Source organism: Pelmatolapia mariae, linkage group LG10_11 (assembly GCF_036321145.2).
Source record: "Pelmatolapia mariae isolate MD_Pm_ZW linkage group LG10_11, Pm_UMD_F_2, whole genome shotgun sequence".
In the NCBI taxonomy this organism is placed as follows: Eukaryota; Metazoa; Chordata; class Actinopteri; order Cichliformes; family Cichlidae; genus Pelmatolapia; species Pelmatolapia mariae.
In genome coordinates this window covers 48,482,358-48,498,443 of record NC_086236.1, presented here as the reverse complement: position 1 = coordinate 48,498,443, position 16,086 = coordinate 48,482,358, and the positions used below count along the sequence as shown (strand labels likewise).

Below are 16,086 nucleotides of genomic sequence, written 5' to 3'. Positions count from 1 at the left end.
AATGCGGTGAAAAAAATGAACAAAAGAGATAAAGATAATAGAACGTGGGGGACCATTTTGAGCAAAACAAAAAGAGAGAGATTAAGGAAAAGATGAGAGGAGCAATGACGTCATTCACTCACCACATCCCAGTTTTCTTCCTGAATGACCCAAAGTGACTCTGCTGGAGTTTTAGGAGGGATGAGAGACCAGAAGTCTTGCTCCCCCTGTTCCCTGCCTCCTCCTCCTCATTTCCTCTCATCTCTTTTGCCCTTGTGCCCCTATATAACCACTGACATAGACCCTGTTTCTCTCAGAGTGGTGCTCGGTGGATAGGATACAGGTGTTTGCCTGTCAGTTTCATACTCATACAGATTTATTTTTTGACTAGCTGATTTTTCTGAATTTTATTTGATTTGCTGACAGTTGTCATTTGAAAGATCGGTAACCTGCAGACAGGTGAGCAAGATGAACCAACCAACTCGCATCCTGACATTGGCCTTGCTGCTCCTGCAGCTGATGGGCAGCACAGGTAAGATCTGATGATGTTTTTAATGATTTTGAAGTGGAAATACAGCATTGTCAGAGTGGGAAAACTGAGACTGTGGTCTATGAAAACTGTGAAGTGTAAGGAGGAAATTATTCAAGAAAAATACGCTTTTTTTGAGAGACACATCCACAGAGTGTTGGGGTGTTTAAACTGGATTTACTGGGGAGAGATGTGTTGTGCAGGTCATTCAACTGCTGTCTGTTAAATGTTTAACAATGAACCAAAAAGTCCTGATAGGTGATTTAGGAACAACATCGTTACTGGAACATGTTTGTTTTGGATGAGATGTTGCTCTGTGTTCTTCTTCTTCCAAAGAGAGGAAAAACATCCCAAACTAAAACCAATCTCCTCTCCTGTCTTCTCCTCCAGATGCTAAAATGAGCATCATTTCCACTAAACTAGATTTTAAAGTTGGAGATGAGATCTTACTGTTGTGTAAAGGTGAGTCGTTTATATTTCTTATCTAACTGAAACAATTCGGCATGAACATATTTTGCAATCCAGCTTTATACTCTTGTGAATGTATTAAAATAAGGCTACAAATTATATTTTGTTCCTCTCTTTTTGTTTTTGACCTTCTTCTTGTGTCTCCTCTCAGCTGGAGCAGAGGGAGAAATAACATGGCAAAAGGATGGGCAGGACATAGATGATGAAGAGCTTGTGAATAGGTTGGACGAGACCTCCTCCAAATTGGTAATTAAGAAGGCTACAATGCAGGATGCTGGCAGGTACACCTGCCACTGCGAGTTTGACAGCGGACATAAAGATGATGTTCAGATGCAGCTGTTTGTTTATGGTACGTAACAGCCGGCGGCACTTTTTCCATTTAAACTTTAAAATCAGTAATGTGTATGCTAGGACTTGTTGCTTTATCCTTAATCTTTTCCTCTTCTGTCAGATGGGCCATCATTTGGAAGCACTAAGACCTACCATGAGTTTCTGGAGGGTACAAATGGGCTGGTGCCCTGCCTGGTGACTGGACAGCCACAGGTGGATGTTCAGTGGTTTAGAAACGGGCAAGAAATCTCTAATGGTAAGAGCAAAATATGGGAACATAGGACCTGATGCTACCCTGCAATATGAAGGCTTGCTTTGTGATTTAAAAAGAGCGTTTTGTGAACCTCTTGTGAACATTCAGTTTCCCGAGCAAACTCTCCTGTAAACTTTAGAGTCATAATAAGCAAAAGTTAGTGTATGACTATCATTACCAAAGCTGCTCTAATCAATATTTCTGCATCAAAATAGTTTTCAGTTAATTTTTTTTCTGCCTTTCTTCTCTTGCTTCAGTGGGAGGGCATATGCGTAAGCAGTCTGATAACACGCTCCGTATTGAAAAGGTGAAGAGAGAGGATGCTGGGACATACGTGTGCAGAGCTCAGATCAGAGGGAGGCCATCAATCTTTGTGGAACTCTCTGTTTCTGTTGTTGTCAATGGTAAGTGACTGTTTTGCACCAACACATTCATGAGGCTGAATTATTATCATCACTTTCCTCTTTAGAGTGACATGAATGAGATTAACAAAAAAAAAAAAAAACCCTGAAAATGTACTGAAACTCAACCCTCTCCTGCAGCTCCTCCGACTGTGAGACTGAGAGAAGAGGTGAAGAAAGTATTGGCTGGACCTGAAACTAACGTCTCTTTGTTGTGTTTGGTGGACGGTCTGCCACAACCCAACATCACCTGGACCATGTAAGACCACATTTTATGATCTAATAATAAAAATCAAATATAGTATGGGTACAAAAGCTGAACACGATCTGGGCACGTTACATTCCTCTCTCTAACGGCATCACCTCTAAAGATAAACTTGTCTGATTTTTCACACAGTTCATTCTTTCCTTTTTATTTAATGAACATATATGCATGCTTGTCACAAAATGTAAATAGTGTTATTGTTGTTTTTATTGGTTTTAATTACCACCATGGCTGAGGGAAAATATACAATCAGCAAAGAAACTGGGTCACGTTGTGTTGATGTTTGGACTAGTCCCCCTGACGCTCTCTGTCACTAATGTAGCGTGACATCTACACTGTGCATCAGCGGGTGGAGCAGAGTGCACGTGTCTGAGGGGGCTGTGTATGTATGTGTGTGTGTGTGAGAGAGAGAGAGAGAGAGAGAGAGAGAGGAAAAGGAGCTTCAGCTTTGTTAATGTTCCTTGGACTCGCTCAGTTTTGATTTCCAGCTTTATCTCTGCCTCCCTCTCCTGGCCTCGTTTTCTCCATTCCTGATATCTAAACAGTCTCACTATCTCATATTGCATAGCATATTAACATGAAAAAATAAGCAATTTTCTATTTATTTCATTTTTCTCAGGCCTGTGGAGTTTAACCCCTCCCGTCATCACTTCAACTCAGACAGCAGCCAGCTGACTATACAGTCTGTTGTGAGGGAGGACTTTGGGGAGTACGTCTGCACGGCCACCAACAAGATTGCTGAGAGCAGTGCTACCATCACGCTTCATGTCTTTGGTTGGTTTGATTGTGTTTCACTTTGAAAACAGCTGTGCAAGAAAAACTCTTTTTAAATCTTGTTTCAGCAGTTTGTGTCACGATCATTGATGTGTTTCATTTCAGAGGCCCCCGAGGTGTTTGTCTCAGCAGAGCAGCAGAGTGTGTTGGTGGGCGAGGCTGTATCTGTGTCCTGTAATGTGACCGGCCATCCCCACCCTGAATTACACTGGCTCAACAAGCAAAATGGACAAACACTGGTAAGACTGTATGAACATAAATACTTATATTCAAACAGGAAATTGTGTAGCTGGATTAAAGGAACTATGTGTAAGCACTAATCCTGAATTGAAAAATTTGATAGAGCCCATAACGTTATATGGTTAAATGTATGTAATGTTTTTTAAAGTTTTATATTTACCTTCTGTCTTTTTCTCTCTGTCAGAGTTCAACTTCAGGCCGTGTCCGAGTGGTGGATAATGTGTTGATGATTGATGAGGTGGTGCCCTCTGATGGTGGATTGTATTCCTGCATGGCCGTCAGTACTTCTGGAAATGCATCAAGAGATGTCGCCGTATACAGTAAGAGTTTGTCTCTGTCATATATGGTTAAATGGAGAAAGTGCCTTTATACTTTATTTATAACACCAGTGCATGTTACGGTTTCTTTTATATCAATTTGTGTTTTGCTGTTCCCTTTTTCATTTTTTTCATTTTACACCTTAACTTCAGCTCAGCCCGGTCCACCCCTCTACCTGTCAGTCTCTGCGGGTCCAGCTTCAGTCCACTTCTCACTGAAAACCACACCTGTGAGTGGAGGAACACCCATCACAAGTTTTGTCCTGCAGTGGAAAGAAAAACCCACAGAGCAGTGGAAGGAGATCACCGTCCCGGCTACAGGTAAAACACCTCCTCTTTCCAGCCGTGTATATGCATCAGTCATCATTTACACTTTCACCTGCTCACAAGTAAAAGTTTTATGAATGAGTGAATGAGTAGTAAGACTTGAATATGTGCAGTATCTGATGCTGTTTGTATGTTTTTGTAGATCCTCTTGTTATCAACCTCAAGCCGTACACTTCGTACACAGTACGTCTCTCTGCACTGAATGCTGTGGGACGTGGAAAGTTCTCTGAGACACGCAACGTCCACACACAGGGAATACGTGAGTTCTTCACACATTACCAACATATTAGTCAAAACATACATTACATCTCTAATTCATTCCATAAATTTAAATTGGTGTGAATAAATTACTGGTTCACACTGTGCAGGATGCTTGCTGATGTTTTTGTGGTACTACATCCTCATCTACCATCATTACTTTTTCTTTTCCATGTCATCTTCTTCCATCTCCTGATATTCACTCATGCTGTTCATCACATGATGTAATCCACCGTCATCCATCCTCAGAAGGTAAAGTTCTCACAGTTTTTGCTAAACTAACCTGACATGCTAACTCATTCTTCACGTAGTTTAACTAAATCAGGCAAATGCAGTGATCAGGTTTTAAATATTGTTATGAATTCTTCATGTTTTTCTTTCATCGTTCCCACAGGTGAACCTGACAGTCCAGTTCTATCCTCTGATGAGATGAAAATAGAGGGCAACACCTTCTCTGTCCCTCTTAAACACACGGTAGATGGTGGCAGCCCTGTGTTGCAGTTTAATGTTCGATACAGACAGGTAAGAGACAGCATGAGCCTGTCTTTGTGTTTGTCTCCATCAGCCCATTTCCCTTGATTAAGTCCTTTGGTTGCTCTGCTGTCTTTAACCAGGATAAAGAAGAGGCTGAGTGGAAGGAAATGCAGATGCCACCTGATGCTGACTCTGTTTCCCTCAAAGACTTGGCTTTTGGCTCAAACTATCAGCTGGAAGTCTCAGCAGTCAATGCCAACGGTTCCTCTATACCTGCCACATTCAACTTCACCATCGCAGAACAGTCTGGTATGTGGCCTCTTGAGCTCATATACGGAGCTAGAAGTTATTCTCAGAGTGTAATTTATACATGGAAAAACTGACACTCATACAAAATCACAGCAGATCTACCTGGAATAATAGAATTTTCTTGTCAGAATAAAGATGTTTAATGTTTTCTGTTTGCACATTGAGACTTTTTCCTCTCTCCCACCAGCCAAGAGCGGCATGACCAAAGGCGCTGTGGTTGGCATCGTCATGATCATCTTCCTGGTGGTATTCATTGCTGTCGATGCCACCTGCTGCTACAGAAACCACTGCGGCCTGCTCATGTGCATTGCTGTGAAGCTCTTTGGGCAGAAAGTTCCAGGAATCAAAAAGCTGGAAGAAGGAGGTGAAAAGGGGTAAGTGTTTGGAATAACCTGGAGGAGATGAAGCTTATATCGTATATTTCCATGATCATAACTCAAATATTTATGTGTTATTGTCTATTGTCTGCAGAGAAGTAAAGCTGAAGGGCATGTCCACTCTGAAAAGTAGTATGCAACAGGTGGGGGTCCCACTCAAGGAAGGGAAATGTGACAAGGCCCCACTCACCAAGAATGAGTATGTTCATTTTCTCCCACACACTGTAAATCTACACAGATATGTCATAAACATGCGTTGAGAATCTCACCGACTAATTATTTTTGTCTCACAGGAAAACCCAACCTGATAGAGACCTGCCCAGCGTTAATGCATGAGACAAGAAAACAAAGACGGGAAGATTTCATGTACTTTACAAACGACAAAAGAAGAAGTGAAGTAATGATAGGTGCCATGGGAAAGGGCAAACATTTTAACACTCCATAGAGGACTGGCTGATTTTGGCCTGACCCAACCTCTGAACAGTTTCAGTCAGAGGACAGCGATTCTTTGTGCAGCCTCTCGTGACAGCGCTGTCCTCTCCTCAAGCTTCTAGCTGACCTGGTTGATACGTGACTGCAGACAGGAGATTAGCAGAATGTTACTATGTCTGCTCCAATTTACATTAGTTCATGATAAATGGTCTTTTACAGGGTAATCCTCATGTCTGTGGTTTACAGGCTAAAACCATTGTTGTTACTTTCTAACTTTACACTTGATTTATGAAAAAAAAATCATAAAGACACAACAAAGGTTTGCCTTTCACATTTGAATGTTACACAGGCGTGAGGACCTAGTTCATTTTGGTTTTTGTTACTAACTTTTTATTATTACTGCACTGTGGCAGCTCTACTAACTTATGTCTATGACAAAATATCTTATTAATATAACACCAAATATGACAACTTTACCATGTGGACTATTTAAAGGGCAATATATACTAAACCTACATATAACCAACCTTAATTTAAAGTATGCTAATTTGTGTTGGTATTTATTGGGGGGTTTTAAAAGCCATACCGTGACTAAATGAGAAATGTTGTAAGAATGAAAAACATAATTGGACTTTTTAGCCAGTTTTGTTCTCAAGCACTTTTTTAGGAAAAGTTTTGAAGCTCTGCTAGTATCACTGACCACTTAGAGGACCTTAAAATGAGATCCCTCTTTAAAGTACCTGTAATAATAGCCGACATGTATGATACGGTTGCTAGACACAAAACTGATTGATGTAACTCATTTTTGTATTTATGACCAAATTAATGATTACAGGACACAAGCTGTTCAAATGACAATTTATTTGAAGTATCTTCGAATTGTTTTTATATTATATTTTTCACTGTACATTCTTGTAAATACATGTTACTTCTTTCTCTTTGTGTTTTATAAAAAACTTTGACTTGGAAAGCAGCTGTATGTCTCTTTTACTCACCAAATGAATGTTTTTCCCTTTTTCCTGGTGTAATTATCTCATACAGTAAAACTATGAACACTGAGAAAACCTGTTTTTTTCTTTATTGACTAAACCTATTACAGTTACATATAACACCTGACTACTATATTTAGAGAGTTTAAGTATAGAATATGTTCCATTAAAATAAAAAGCCCTGCATGGAAATGACTGAGTTTTCACAGCTCACTGAGCGCCATGTTCAAATTTAATGTAAATGTATAAAAGAATGATGACATGTCTCCACTTCCTCCCACTTTACAAAAATGAAGCCAAAAGCTTCTACAGTCACTGAACACAACATTTATTTAGCAGTTTTTAATTCCAGATCAACCAAGTATTGACTCCAGTTGTGCTGAATGGAGTTCTGACTTAAATCCTTCAAGTAAGCAAGATATACTATTCAGATGTACTATGTACTATAACTCACATGACTACAGCATTAGAAACCTTATTGTTCAGTCGTGGTATGCTGAGCTAATGTTGGTATTTTGATATCCAAGCGACTTTTTTAAGGAAATAATTGATACCAACTTTTTATCTTTCTCGAGGGCAGCTGTGTATAAACAGAGTTAAACTGTAGTCTCAGTTGCTTTCTTCATGTTTGAATGTTTAGGAAGTGATAAACTCCAGTCATGTAAACATCTGTCGACTTCTGAAGAAAACATCACTACGAGAAAACAAAGAAAAAAGTCTGTCTGCAGATGCAGTGCTGTGTAATAGTGAGTGTGATCAGCATGAGTATGACGTGGCAGCTAATCTGAATTTCTTCTTTCATGTAATATAAAATGAGATTGACCACAGTTATAACTGATGACAGTTTTTTCTGTATAATGTGAGAATGGCTCATCATGTCTAAGATTACACACCACCTGACAGACAGGCCACAGTCCTTTGTTTTATATGGTGGTGAATGGCTATGCTGTCTCTATTCCTGTTCACCTCGTACACCTCAAACTGTCAGTGCAGCTCTGCTCTAGCTCAGTAAAAGCTTCTGCTTCTGAAAGTGAAAAAGATCCGAGAACTCATACTTTTACAGAGGGACTATCGAGAGTGTCCTGAGCAGCTGCATCACTGTCTGGTATGATGATAACTGCACTGTATCGGATCGCAATACCCTACAACGGACAGTGAGAACAGATGAGAACATCACTGGAGCCTCTCTTCCCTCCATCACAGACACTTATCGCACCAGCTACATCCGCAAAGCCACAGGCATTTTGGAGAACCCCATACACCCCTCACACACACTCTTCATCCTGCTGCCTTCTGACAAGAGGTACTGGAGCATTCGGGCCCTCACTGTCAGACTGTGAAACAGTTTCTTCCCCCAGGCTGTCAGACTCCTGAACACTCATTGACTGGACTGACACACACACACACCCATACCTTCATACACGTCACTACCAAGCACTTATCTGCACAATTTCATACACACACAGACAGCACACCTTCATACACCAAGTTACTTTTTGCACAATGCTCAGTCTTCTGCACATTTCTATTGCACAGTTGTGTCTGCACTGTCTTGTGTCTGTATCGTTCTGTTCTGTCTGGTGTTGCGCTGTCTTCGTTTTGTTTTTTGCAATTTTTGCACATTGCACTTTATGTAGTCCTGCGTTGATTGTGTGTTAAATGTCATATGTAGCACCAGGGTCTTGGAGGAAGGTTATCTCGTTTCACTGTGTACTGTACCACTGCACATGGTTGGAATGACAATAAAGCCACTTGACCTTGACCTGTCTATCTCGGGCCAGGATGTTGATATGGTGGAGTATAGATACCTCAGCATCCACATTAACAACAGGCTGAAGTGGAAGACTGTATACATTGACTTTATTCTTCAGTAATTTACACTGAACATTAAAGTCGAATTTTAATGTCTCATGATTAATTTCTATGGTTTGTTTTTTTGTTTTTTAGCTCCTTTGTTGTACTTTGTTTCATTTACATCTAAATAATTTAACTATTTTCTTTTGAGCATTTTTTGTTTTTTCAAGGTGTGTGTGTTTTTTTTCAAGCTACCTTATTTATGTAACTTTTTTGTAGATTGTGTTTTGGCTGATTGACCACAATAATTTCTTACTTTCAGGAACAATTAACATATATTTTATCCTTTATATATAGAGCTGTCAGTGTAAGTAAACAACTCTCTGTTATTCTCTAACATTCAGATATTTCTTCATTCAGATTAAGGATAATGTTTTGCTTTAGGTTAAGAATCACATTCAGACCTATACTGACAGACAGAAAGAACAGTTTTAGTAATCAGTAACTCCTATAATGTAGACATAAATGCACTGGTTCCTCTAAAACTCATTTGGGTAAATATGTCTTGTGTATGTGAATGCATATTGAGACTGCACTGTTAATAAGAAGTTTATCAGTCCCATAGATGCTGGCCTGTTGTTGTGTGTGTGTGTGTGCAGCGGACGTTGTTATCTATCTGGGTAGATCTGATATGTATGCAATGTGTGAGAGTGTGGTGAAGAAAATTGGTTTACCGAATGTGTTTATTTGCTAAGTCCCCTGTTTTCCTTTCATCATCTCCCCAAGGCGGCTGCCAAACAAAAGAAAGAACTTCTGTCAATAGTAGAGGCCGAGATAAGACCCAAAATACCCCAACAAACAACTTACGGTAATGCTACATGATGTTACGTGCCAGTTTGCAAACTCTGCATTTCTTTGACTAATTTCCTCCATTTAAATTTAACTAATGAGATTGTAACAATCTAAATGGGTCGACTTTTGACTAAAACCTCCAGAGTCGCCATCAGTAAACTCCACTGTATAAAAATAAATTCTTTAAAACATACACTTTTTTCCCTTCTCTGAGATGTTTTTCTGACAAACAACCACTGATATCTGCTGCTGGCAAAACAATGTTATATAATGACAACCAAAATAAAAATTAAGTCAAAATAAACAGGACTCCATTCTGGTAAAGTTTCATAATTGTTAAGTTAGGATGGAATAAAAAATGTCTGCATATGTTTATGTTATTTCTATATCTACAGGTAAACTTTTTGTTTTTCATAAAATGGAAAACAAGTATAACCATGTCAGAACAATTATGTGGGTCAATTTCATTTACACCACGTGCAATGGAAAAAGAAAAGCACTTTTGTTCAGTTAGAGCCAAAAACAGCACCATCCCAACAATGCTAGGAAGCAGAAATGGAGGACGTTGTACTATGGCAAGGAAGTTAGCCTCTAGAAAAAGAAAAAAACATTTTGGCCAGAAATGCTCAGAATATTGACATAACACCAATTGGACGAAGCATGTGAGGAAAGGTGGGCTGAGTGAATGATTCAGATTGAAACTGGGTAATAAAGCTGAACCTTGACAGAGAAGTTTGTGATATGGATTATGGGACTGTTGAAGGCCATGAAAGACAACACAAAGCAAACTGTAAGGCTTAGGGGCAGGACAGAGGAGAGAATAATTATCTTGAGATTTTCTGTTGATGACCACTGGCTCACTGTTCTAAAGGAGTTGCCTGAATGCGTTTGGGTGCATACACCACACCAGAGAAGCAATTGTTTAAAGTGTTGAATATCCTAGGCTTTTGGCTGACTGTCGGGAATCAAAAGGAGAAAAGATTGCGCAGTGATTTTTTCGATCTTAAGAGATCTGAACTTGATTTTTAAAGTAAAAAGTAAAGGTGTTTGGGTGCCATTGTGAATATGTGTGGATATATTCAAGTCTTGTGTTTGTAAGGTGTCTTCTTTTGATAAATCTGTGGCCTATTATCTATATTCTTCTATTTAATATTACTATGCTATATGTTGTCCTTAGTTGTACTAACATGGGGTTTAAGGTCAGGCAGAAGGAGGAAACGGGTGTTTCTTGTTTTTCTGACCTTCATGTTGCAGGTTGACTAATGAATCTCAACTTCTTTTTTTTCTTTTTTTTAACCTTTGTACAAGTATATAAGAAAATAACAGGCAAGAGGAAGGTTTTTCTGTCTAACTTACATACTGTATCTCTGTGTTGTCTTTGTGCAGCAATTAAGCATTTTAATAAATAAAAGACTTGTTTACTTTATTTGAAGCAGATTTTAATTGTTATTTAATTGATTGTTTTTTTGTAAGAAAAAAATGTTTTTGATTTGAAGTGATCAGCAACCTGCAGCCAGGTGAAAATGATGAACCAGTCAGCTTTCATGCTGAAAATGGCCCTGCTGCTTATGCAGCTGATGCACCGCACAAGTAAGATCTGATAATATTAACCTTATTTTTCATGTTGCAGAATTGTAAGGAGATCTAAAATACTGTATGCTGGTGAGTAGGAAAGTAAGAAATCATTCGAAAAAGAATTTATACTCGGTTACAAAAGCAGGAGTGTTTAAATTGGATTTACTGTGAACAAAATATGTTGTTAAGTTGTGTGAAATACAATTAAAGGATACTGATGTCTGCTCGATATTTATCAATGATCCATGAAATCACAATGTACAAATCAGATGCAGTATTATTAGATGATCAGGTTTGTTTTGGATGAAATGTTGCTCTGTGCACTTCTCTAGATGCTAAAATGAGCATCCATTCCATTAAACGAGTTATTAAAGTTGGAGATGAGATCTTACTGTTGTGCAAAGGTCAGATACAATAATAATATAAATGTAATATATAAGACAATATATAAAATAATATAAACAAAGAATCATTTGTTAAAATAAACCTGAAAATTCTATTTCTATCTTCTTCTTCTTCTTCTTCTTTTTTTCTTCTTCTTATCGATCTTCTTGTCTCTTCTCTCAGCTGGAGCAGAAGGAGAAATAACATGCCAAAGGGATGGGGAGGACATAGAATATGAAAATATTGTGACCTCTGCCAAACTGGTAATTAAGAAGGCTACAATGCAGGATGCCGGCAAGTACACCTGCCACTGCGATTTTGACAGTGGACATAAAGATGATGTTCAGATACAGCTGTTTGTTTATGGTACGTAACAGCTGGTGGCACTTTTTCCATTTACACTATAAACTCAGTAATGTGTATATGAGGACTTGTCCTTTATCTTTTCCTCTTCTGTCAGATGGGCCATCATTTGGAAGCAATAAGACCTACCGTGAGTTTCTGGAGAATACAGATGGGCAGTGCCCTGCCTGGTGACTGGACAGCCACAGGTGGATGTTCAGTGGTTTAGAAATCTAAAACATTTTGTGCAGATAAACTTATCTAATTATTCACACAGTTCATTCTTTTCTTTTTATTTAGTTAATATACATGCATGCTTGCCATGAAATGTAACTTTATCTGAGGGACAATTTAAAATCAGCAACCAAACTGGGTCACATTGAGTTGTTCTGTCAGTATTTTTTCAGCCTTACTATAATTACATGAATAATTTTCATGTAACCAACTTAATAATACAATATTAATTTGTATATTGCTTACCCAGGCCTGTGCAATTTAACCCCTCCCGACATCACTTCAACTCAGACAGCAGCCAGCTGACTATACAGTCTGTTGTCAGGGAGAACTTTGAGGAGTACGTCTGCACGGTCACCAACAAGATTGCTGAGAGCAGTGCTACCATCACGCTTCATGTCTTTGGTTTGATTGTGTTTCATTTTGAAAACAGCTGTGCTTTAGTCAGATTTCAGACTAGAAAAACACCTTCTGTCTTTTTCTCTCTGTCAGGGTTCAACTTCAGGCCGTGTGCGAGTGGTGGTTGTGAATGTGTTGATGATTGATGAGGTGTGCCCTCTTATGGTGGATTGTGTTTCTGCATGGCCGTCAGTTCTTCTGGAAATGCATCAAGAGATTTGGAGGAACAACCATCACAAGTTTTGTCCTGCAGTGGAAACAAAAAACAATCAATGACAAAAAGTCATCATTTATACTTTCACCTGCTCACAGGGGGGTAATTTCCAGGGGGGTATAATAGGCTGTTGATTTTCTTTACTCATTTCAGATATTACCAGCAAAATAGTTGCATGTTTAATCATCTGGGAATTTACCCAGATATATTTATTTATTTAGACAGAGATCTTGACACAAACAACTGTGAGGTAAAGTTCTCACAGTTGTTTGCTAAACTAAACTGACATGCTAACTCAGTATTCACGTAGTTTAGCTAAATCAGTCAAATGTAATGGTCAGGTTATAAATATTGTTATGATTTTTTTCACCTTTTTCTTGCTTCGTTCCCACAGGTGAACCTGACAGTCCAGCTCTGTCCTCTGATGAAAATAGAGGGCAACACCTTCTCTGTCCCTCTTAAACACACGGTAGATGGTGGCAGCCCTGTGTTGCAGTTTAATGTTCGATACAGACAGGTAAGAGACAGCATGAGCCTGTCTTTGTGTTTGTCTCCATCAGCCCATTTCCCTTGATTAAGTCCTTTGGTTGCTCTGCTGTCTTTAACCAGGATAAAGAAGAGGCTGAGTGGAAGGAAATGCAGATGCCACCTGATGCTGACTCTGTTTCCCTCAAAGACTTGGCTTTTGGCTCAAACTATCAGCTGGAAGTCTCAAATCAGGGTGCATAACACACAGAAGATCCCGCACCAAGGCACCCCAGTCATCTCCACTTCAGGCCTTCTGCTCTGAATGAAAGAAACAAAATTTAGTGTATTCCAACAAAAACCTAACTACATCCCTTGTGGTTAGCCCAACTGCAGAAACACACTGGTGAAATGCAGCGGAATAGTTTTCTATACAAGATCGCTGCAGAAAGTGCAGCCTTACTTAATGTCCACCCTACTGTTACTTAATTTATATTAAGATTTAAAAATCTAGTAGATATTGGTATGGCGAGTAGCCTTCAGTAATAGTAATAATTCACACAGCAATAGTACATTCATGTAGTTGTAAGAAGCATGATAATATTTTAAATAATCCAAAGTATTCAGAATACGTTACTCTCATTGAGTAAAGTAACAGAATACGTTAGAAAATACATTTTAGGGCATGTATTCTGTAATCTGTAGTGGAATACATTTTAAAAGTAACCTTCCCAACACTGCCTATAAACACACTTATTTACCACCGAGTAAAATAATAAATGGCACAAAATAAACACATACCAGCAGCGATGGGAGGCTTCAGGAAAATAATCTGCAGGTGATCTCTATGACATGAGTAACACCAATCAACAAAAGTACAGCCAATTCAGGCTGAGGAATTTGCAACATGTACGCAACTCCTACCTGTAATACCCAGGGAAGTTGGGTGACTGAAAGGCCACATGCGGATAACAACAGGTGAGCGATTCAGGGACACTCAGATGGCAGCTACTATTTATAGCAGAGCCATCTAATATGATTGGTTAGCAGCGGGATAACAAACAAAAGTACTGAGTACAGTATTCATTTTGCTACACAGAGAAGTAATGCTGAAGAGCATATCCACTCTGGAAAGTAGTATGCAACAGGTGGAGGTTCCCACACTCGCTTACGAGGTCAGTCAGTTCACAGTAATGAATATGAAAACTGTTTAATATGCTGTAGGCTACAAACAACAAAAGAATGGAGAGGTCAAATATACTAAAACGGTCTGATTTGGGGGTGAACCAGACCTCTGCATTTTTGCAGTGAGAGGATGGTGGTCCTGAATGTAGGCTCTTTGTCTTTGACAGCAATGTCCTCTCCTCAGGCTTCTACCTGACAACAGGGCAACTACAGGGAGGAAATTCTGCTGAATTTGTTGTTTATTCAATTTGTTCACTGCAGGGGAGTAAACGAGATGAATCAATGCTGCACAGTGAGACCAGCAATTTATTTCATATCAGCAAGTTTTCTAATTATATGTCTTGGTATAAGATACACTGCTGTAATATGGAGACTCGACTTCATCATTCCTGGTACAGCAAGCTTATGTTAGTCTTTTGAAATGTAAGCAGTGAACTTCCTCAGGAAATAACTGATGTCCAAGTCTCTTTTGTCCCAAATTTGTGTGTATAAACAGAGTAAACAGCAGTTCTGGTTCCTTTCTTCATGTTTAAACAGTGATAAAAATGATAAAGTCCAGTTCTGTAAACAGTTGCAGACTGCTGAGCAGAACTTCACAACCGGAAAACGACATGCATATCTTACTCTTCGCAGAAGCAAATGTCTTACTCACCACCTAGTGCTGATCTTTTTTTTTCTTCCAGTATATATTGAATAAAATGCAATGTTTTTCCCCACCCTAGTTCTATTTTTCTTAAATGAAGCTTATGCAAAGATTCAATAAGGAGTATCTTCCCATCTGTCTGCTCGCTCCCAGATGCTGCCAAATAAATCTAAGCTTTATCACTTCCACTTTCCCACGCTGTCAAGCTGCTTGTGTCATCACTGGACTAGTCCAATCACCCTCTCTCTGCCTTTTCCCGGCCAATCAACATTCGTGTCACGTACTTAAAATCTCACTGCGCATCTGTCTTTCTCCTTCGCAGACTCCTTTGTGCAACCCACCTCCTCCCCATCTCCACTCACTCATCACTCAAGCTCCATTCAAGCTCTCTCTTTTAAAATAGCCAAATATGTATTTAAAGGGCTTCTGAATATATGTTTAGTTTTGACCAATACCATTTGTTGATTGTTTCTTCACTTTCTGTGTATAACTTCAGTTACCTAAAACTATTAAGACAGTAATTTTGGTTTAGATTTTCACAGGTCAGATTCGGGTTGCCTGCATTATACACTGGGCTGCCATGGCAAACTATATGCTGCTGTGACATTTTTCCTCCTTCAGTGATTGGTCGCCAACAGCTTTGAAAGTCAAAGCTTCAAAGCATTTGTTAAAGATTAATTTAAGATTATTCAAATCAAGCATTTTTTTAACCTGAACAACAGTGTGTACCTTGCTCTTTCTCCTGCAAAAGAATGCTAAAAATCTAAATTTGGGGCGTTAAAAATATAGAAAGAATCTTTAATGCAACATCTATAATCTCTCCTTAGCACCAAGACAGATACAGTCGACTCATTTTTTTTTCTTTTTCTGATTTCCTCTCATAACAAGTTCAACACAGGACCCACAAAAAATGCTTAAAGGTGCAACAAATGTCAAATGTTGAACTATATTTGTTAATAATTAGGCATGTTCTAAGCTTTCTATTGTTAGCTAGTTCATTTACATATCTTTGGACTCCAGTCACAACTCTATCTGTGAACACTTGATCATTATTATAGTCCAAGGTTAGACCAACGAAGGAAACTAAAAACAAAGAGAAAAAACTGAATCTGCACAGAACTCTTAAGCACTGTAGTTAATATGTAATGAAAACTATCATCACAGGGAGAAGTGAACAAATAACGACAGAGGTGAAACTGCTTCCCATGCGACAATGATGGGGTGGATCATTAGATGGCAGTATTTCCCCACGATTTTAACTATTGCTCCAGGAGACA

At 38.9% G+C, this 16,086-nt stretch overlaps 1 protein-coding gene and 1 long non-coding RNA gene across 2 annotated transcripts; one reads left to right on the top strand and one right to left on the bottom strand.

Moving 5' to 3' along the window:
* The first annotated feature begins 286 nt into the window (after nucleotides 1–286).
* On the top strand, nucleotides 287–6,880 carry ncam3 (neural cell adhesion molecule 3). The gene is made up of 16 exons (XM_063487569.1): nucleotides 287–511; nucleotides 899–970; nucleotides 1,128–1,325; nucleotides 1,428–1,562; nucleotides 1,817–1,963; nucleotides 2,102–2,219; nucleotides 2,845–2,999; nucleotides 3,105–3,238; nucleotides 3,424–3,559; nucleotides 3,710–3,877; nucleotides 4,026–4,142; nucleotides 4,536–4,663; nucleotides 4,756–4,924; nucleotides 5,112–5,298; nucleotides 5,396–5,500; nucleotides 5,595–6,880. Exons 1-16 carry the CDS (start codon nucleotides 448–450, stop codon nucleotides 5,635–5,637), a joined length of 2,076 nt encoding a protein of 691 aa, XP_063343639.1. The 5' UTR covers nucleotides 287–447; the 3' UTR covers nucleotides 5,638–6,880.
* Nucleotides 6,881–13,194: 6,314 nt separating this feature from the next.
* Nucleotides 13,195–14,976, bottom strand: LOC134637049 (uncharacterized). The gene is made up of 4 exons (XR_010095056.1): nucleotides 14,819–14,976; nucleotides 13,906–13,931; nucleotides 13,783–13,826; nucleotides 13,195–13,302 (listed from the first exon to the last, which is right to left on the bottom strand). It is a non-coding gene; the product is annotated as an uncharacterized LOC134637049 (long non-coding RNA).
* Between the last annotated feature and the right edge of the window lie 1,110 nt (nucleotides 14,977–16,086).

Coding starts and splice junctions, on each gene's coding strand:
- ncam3 (XM_063487569.1), top strand. CDS start 448: ATGAACCAACCAACTCGCATCCTGACATTGGCCTTGCTGCTCCTGCAG. Junction 1,964..2,101: donor TGTTTCTGTTGTTGTCAATG/GTAAGTGACTGT, acceptor CCTCTCCTGCAG/CTCCTCCGACTGTGAGACTG. Junction 4,664..4,755: donor TTAATGTTCGATACAGACAG/GTAAGAGACAGC, acceptor GTCTTTAACCAG/GATAAAGAAGAGGCTGAGTG.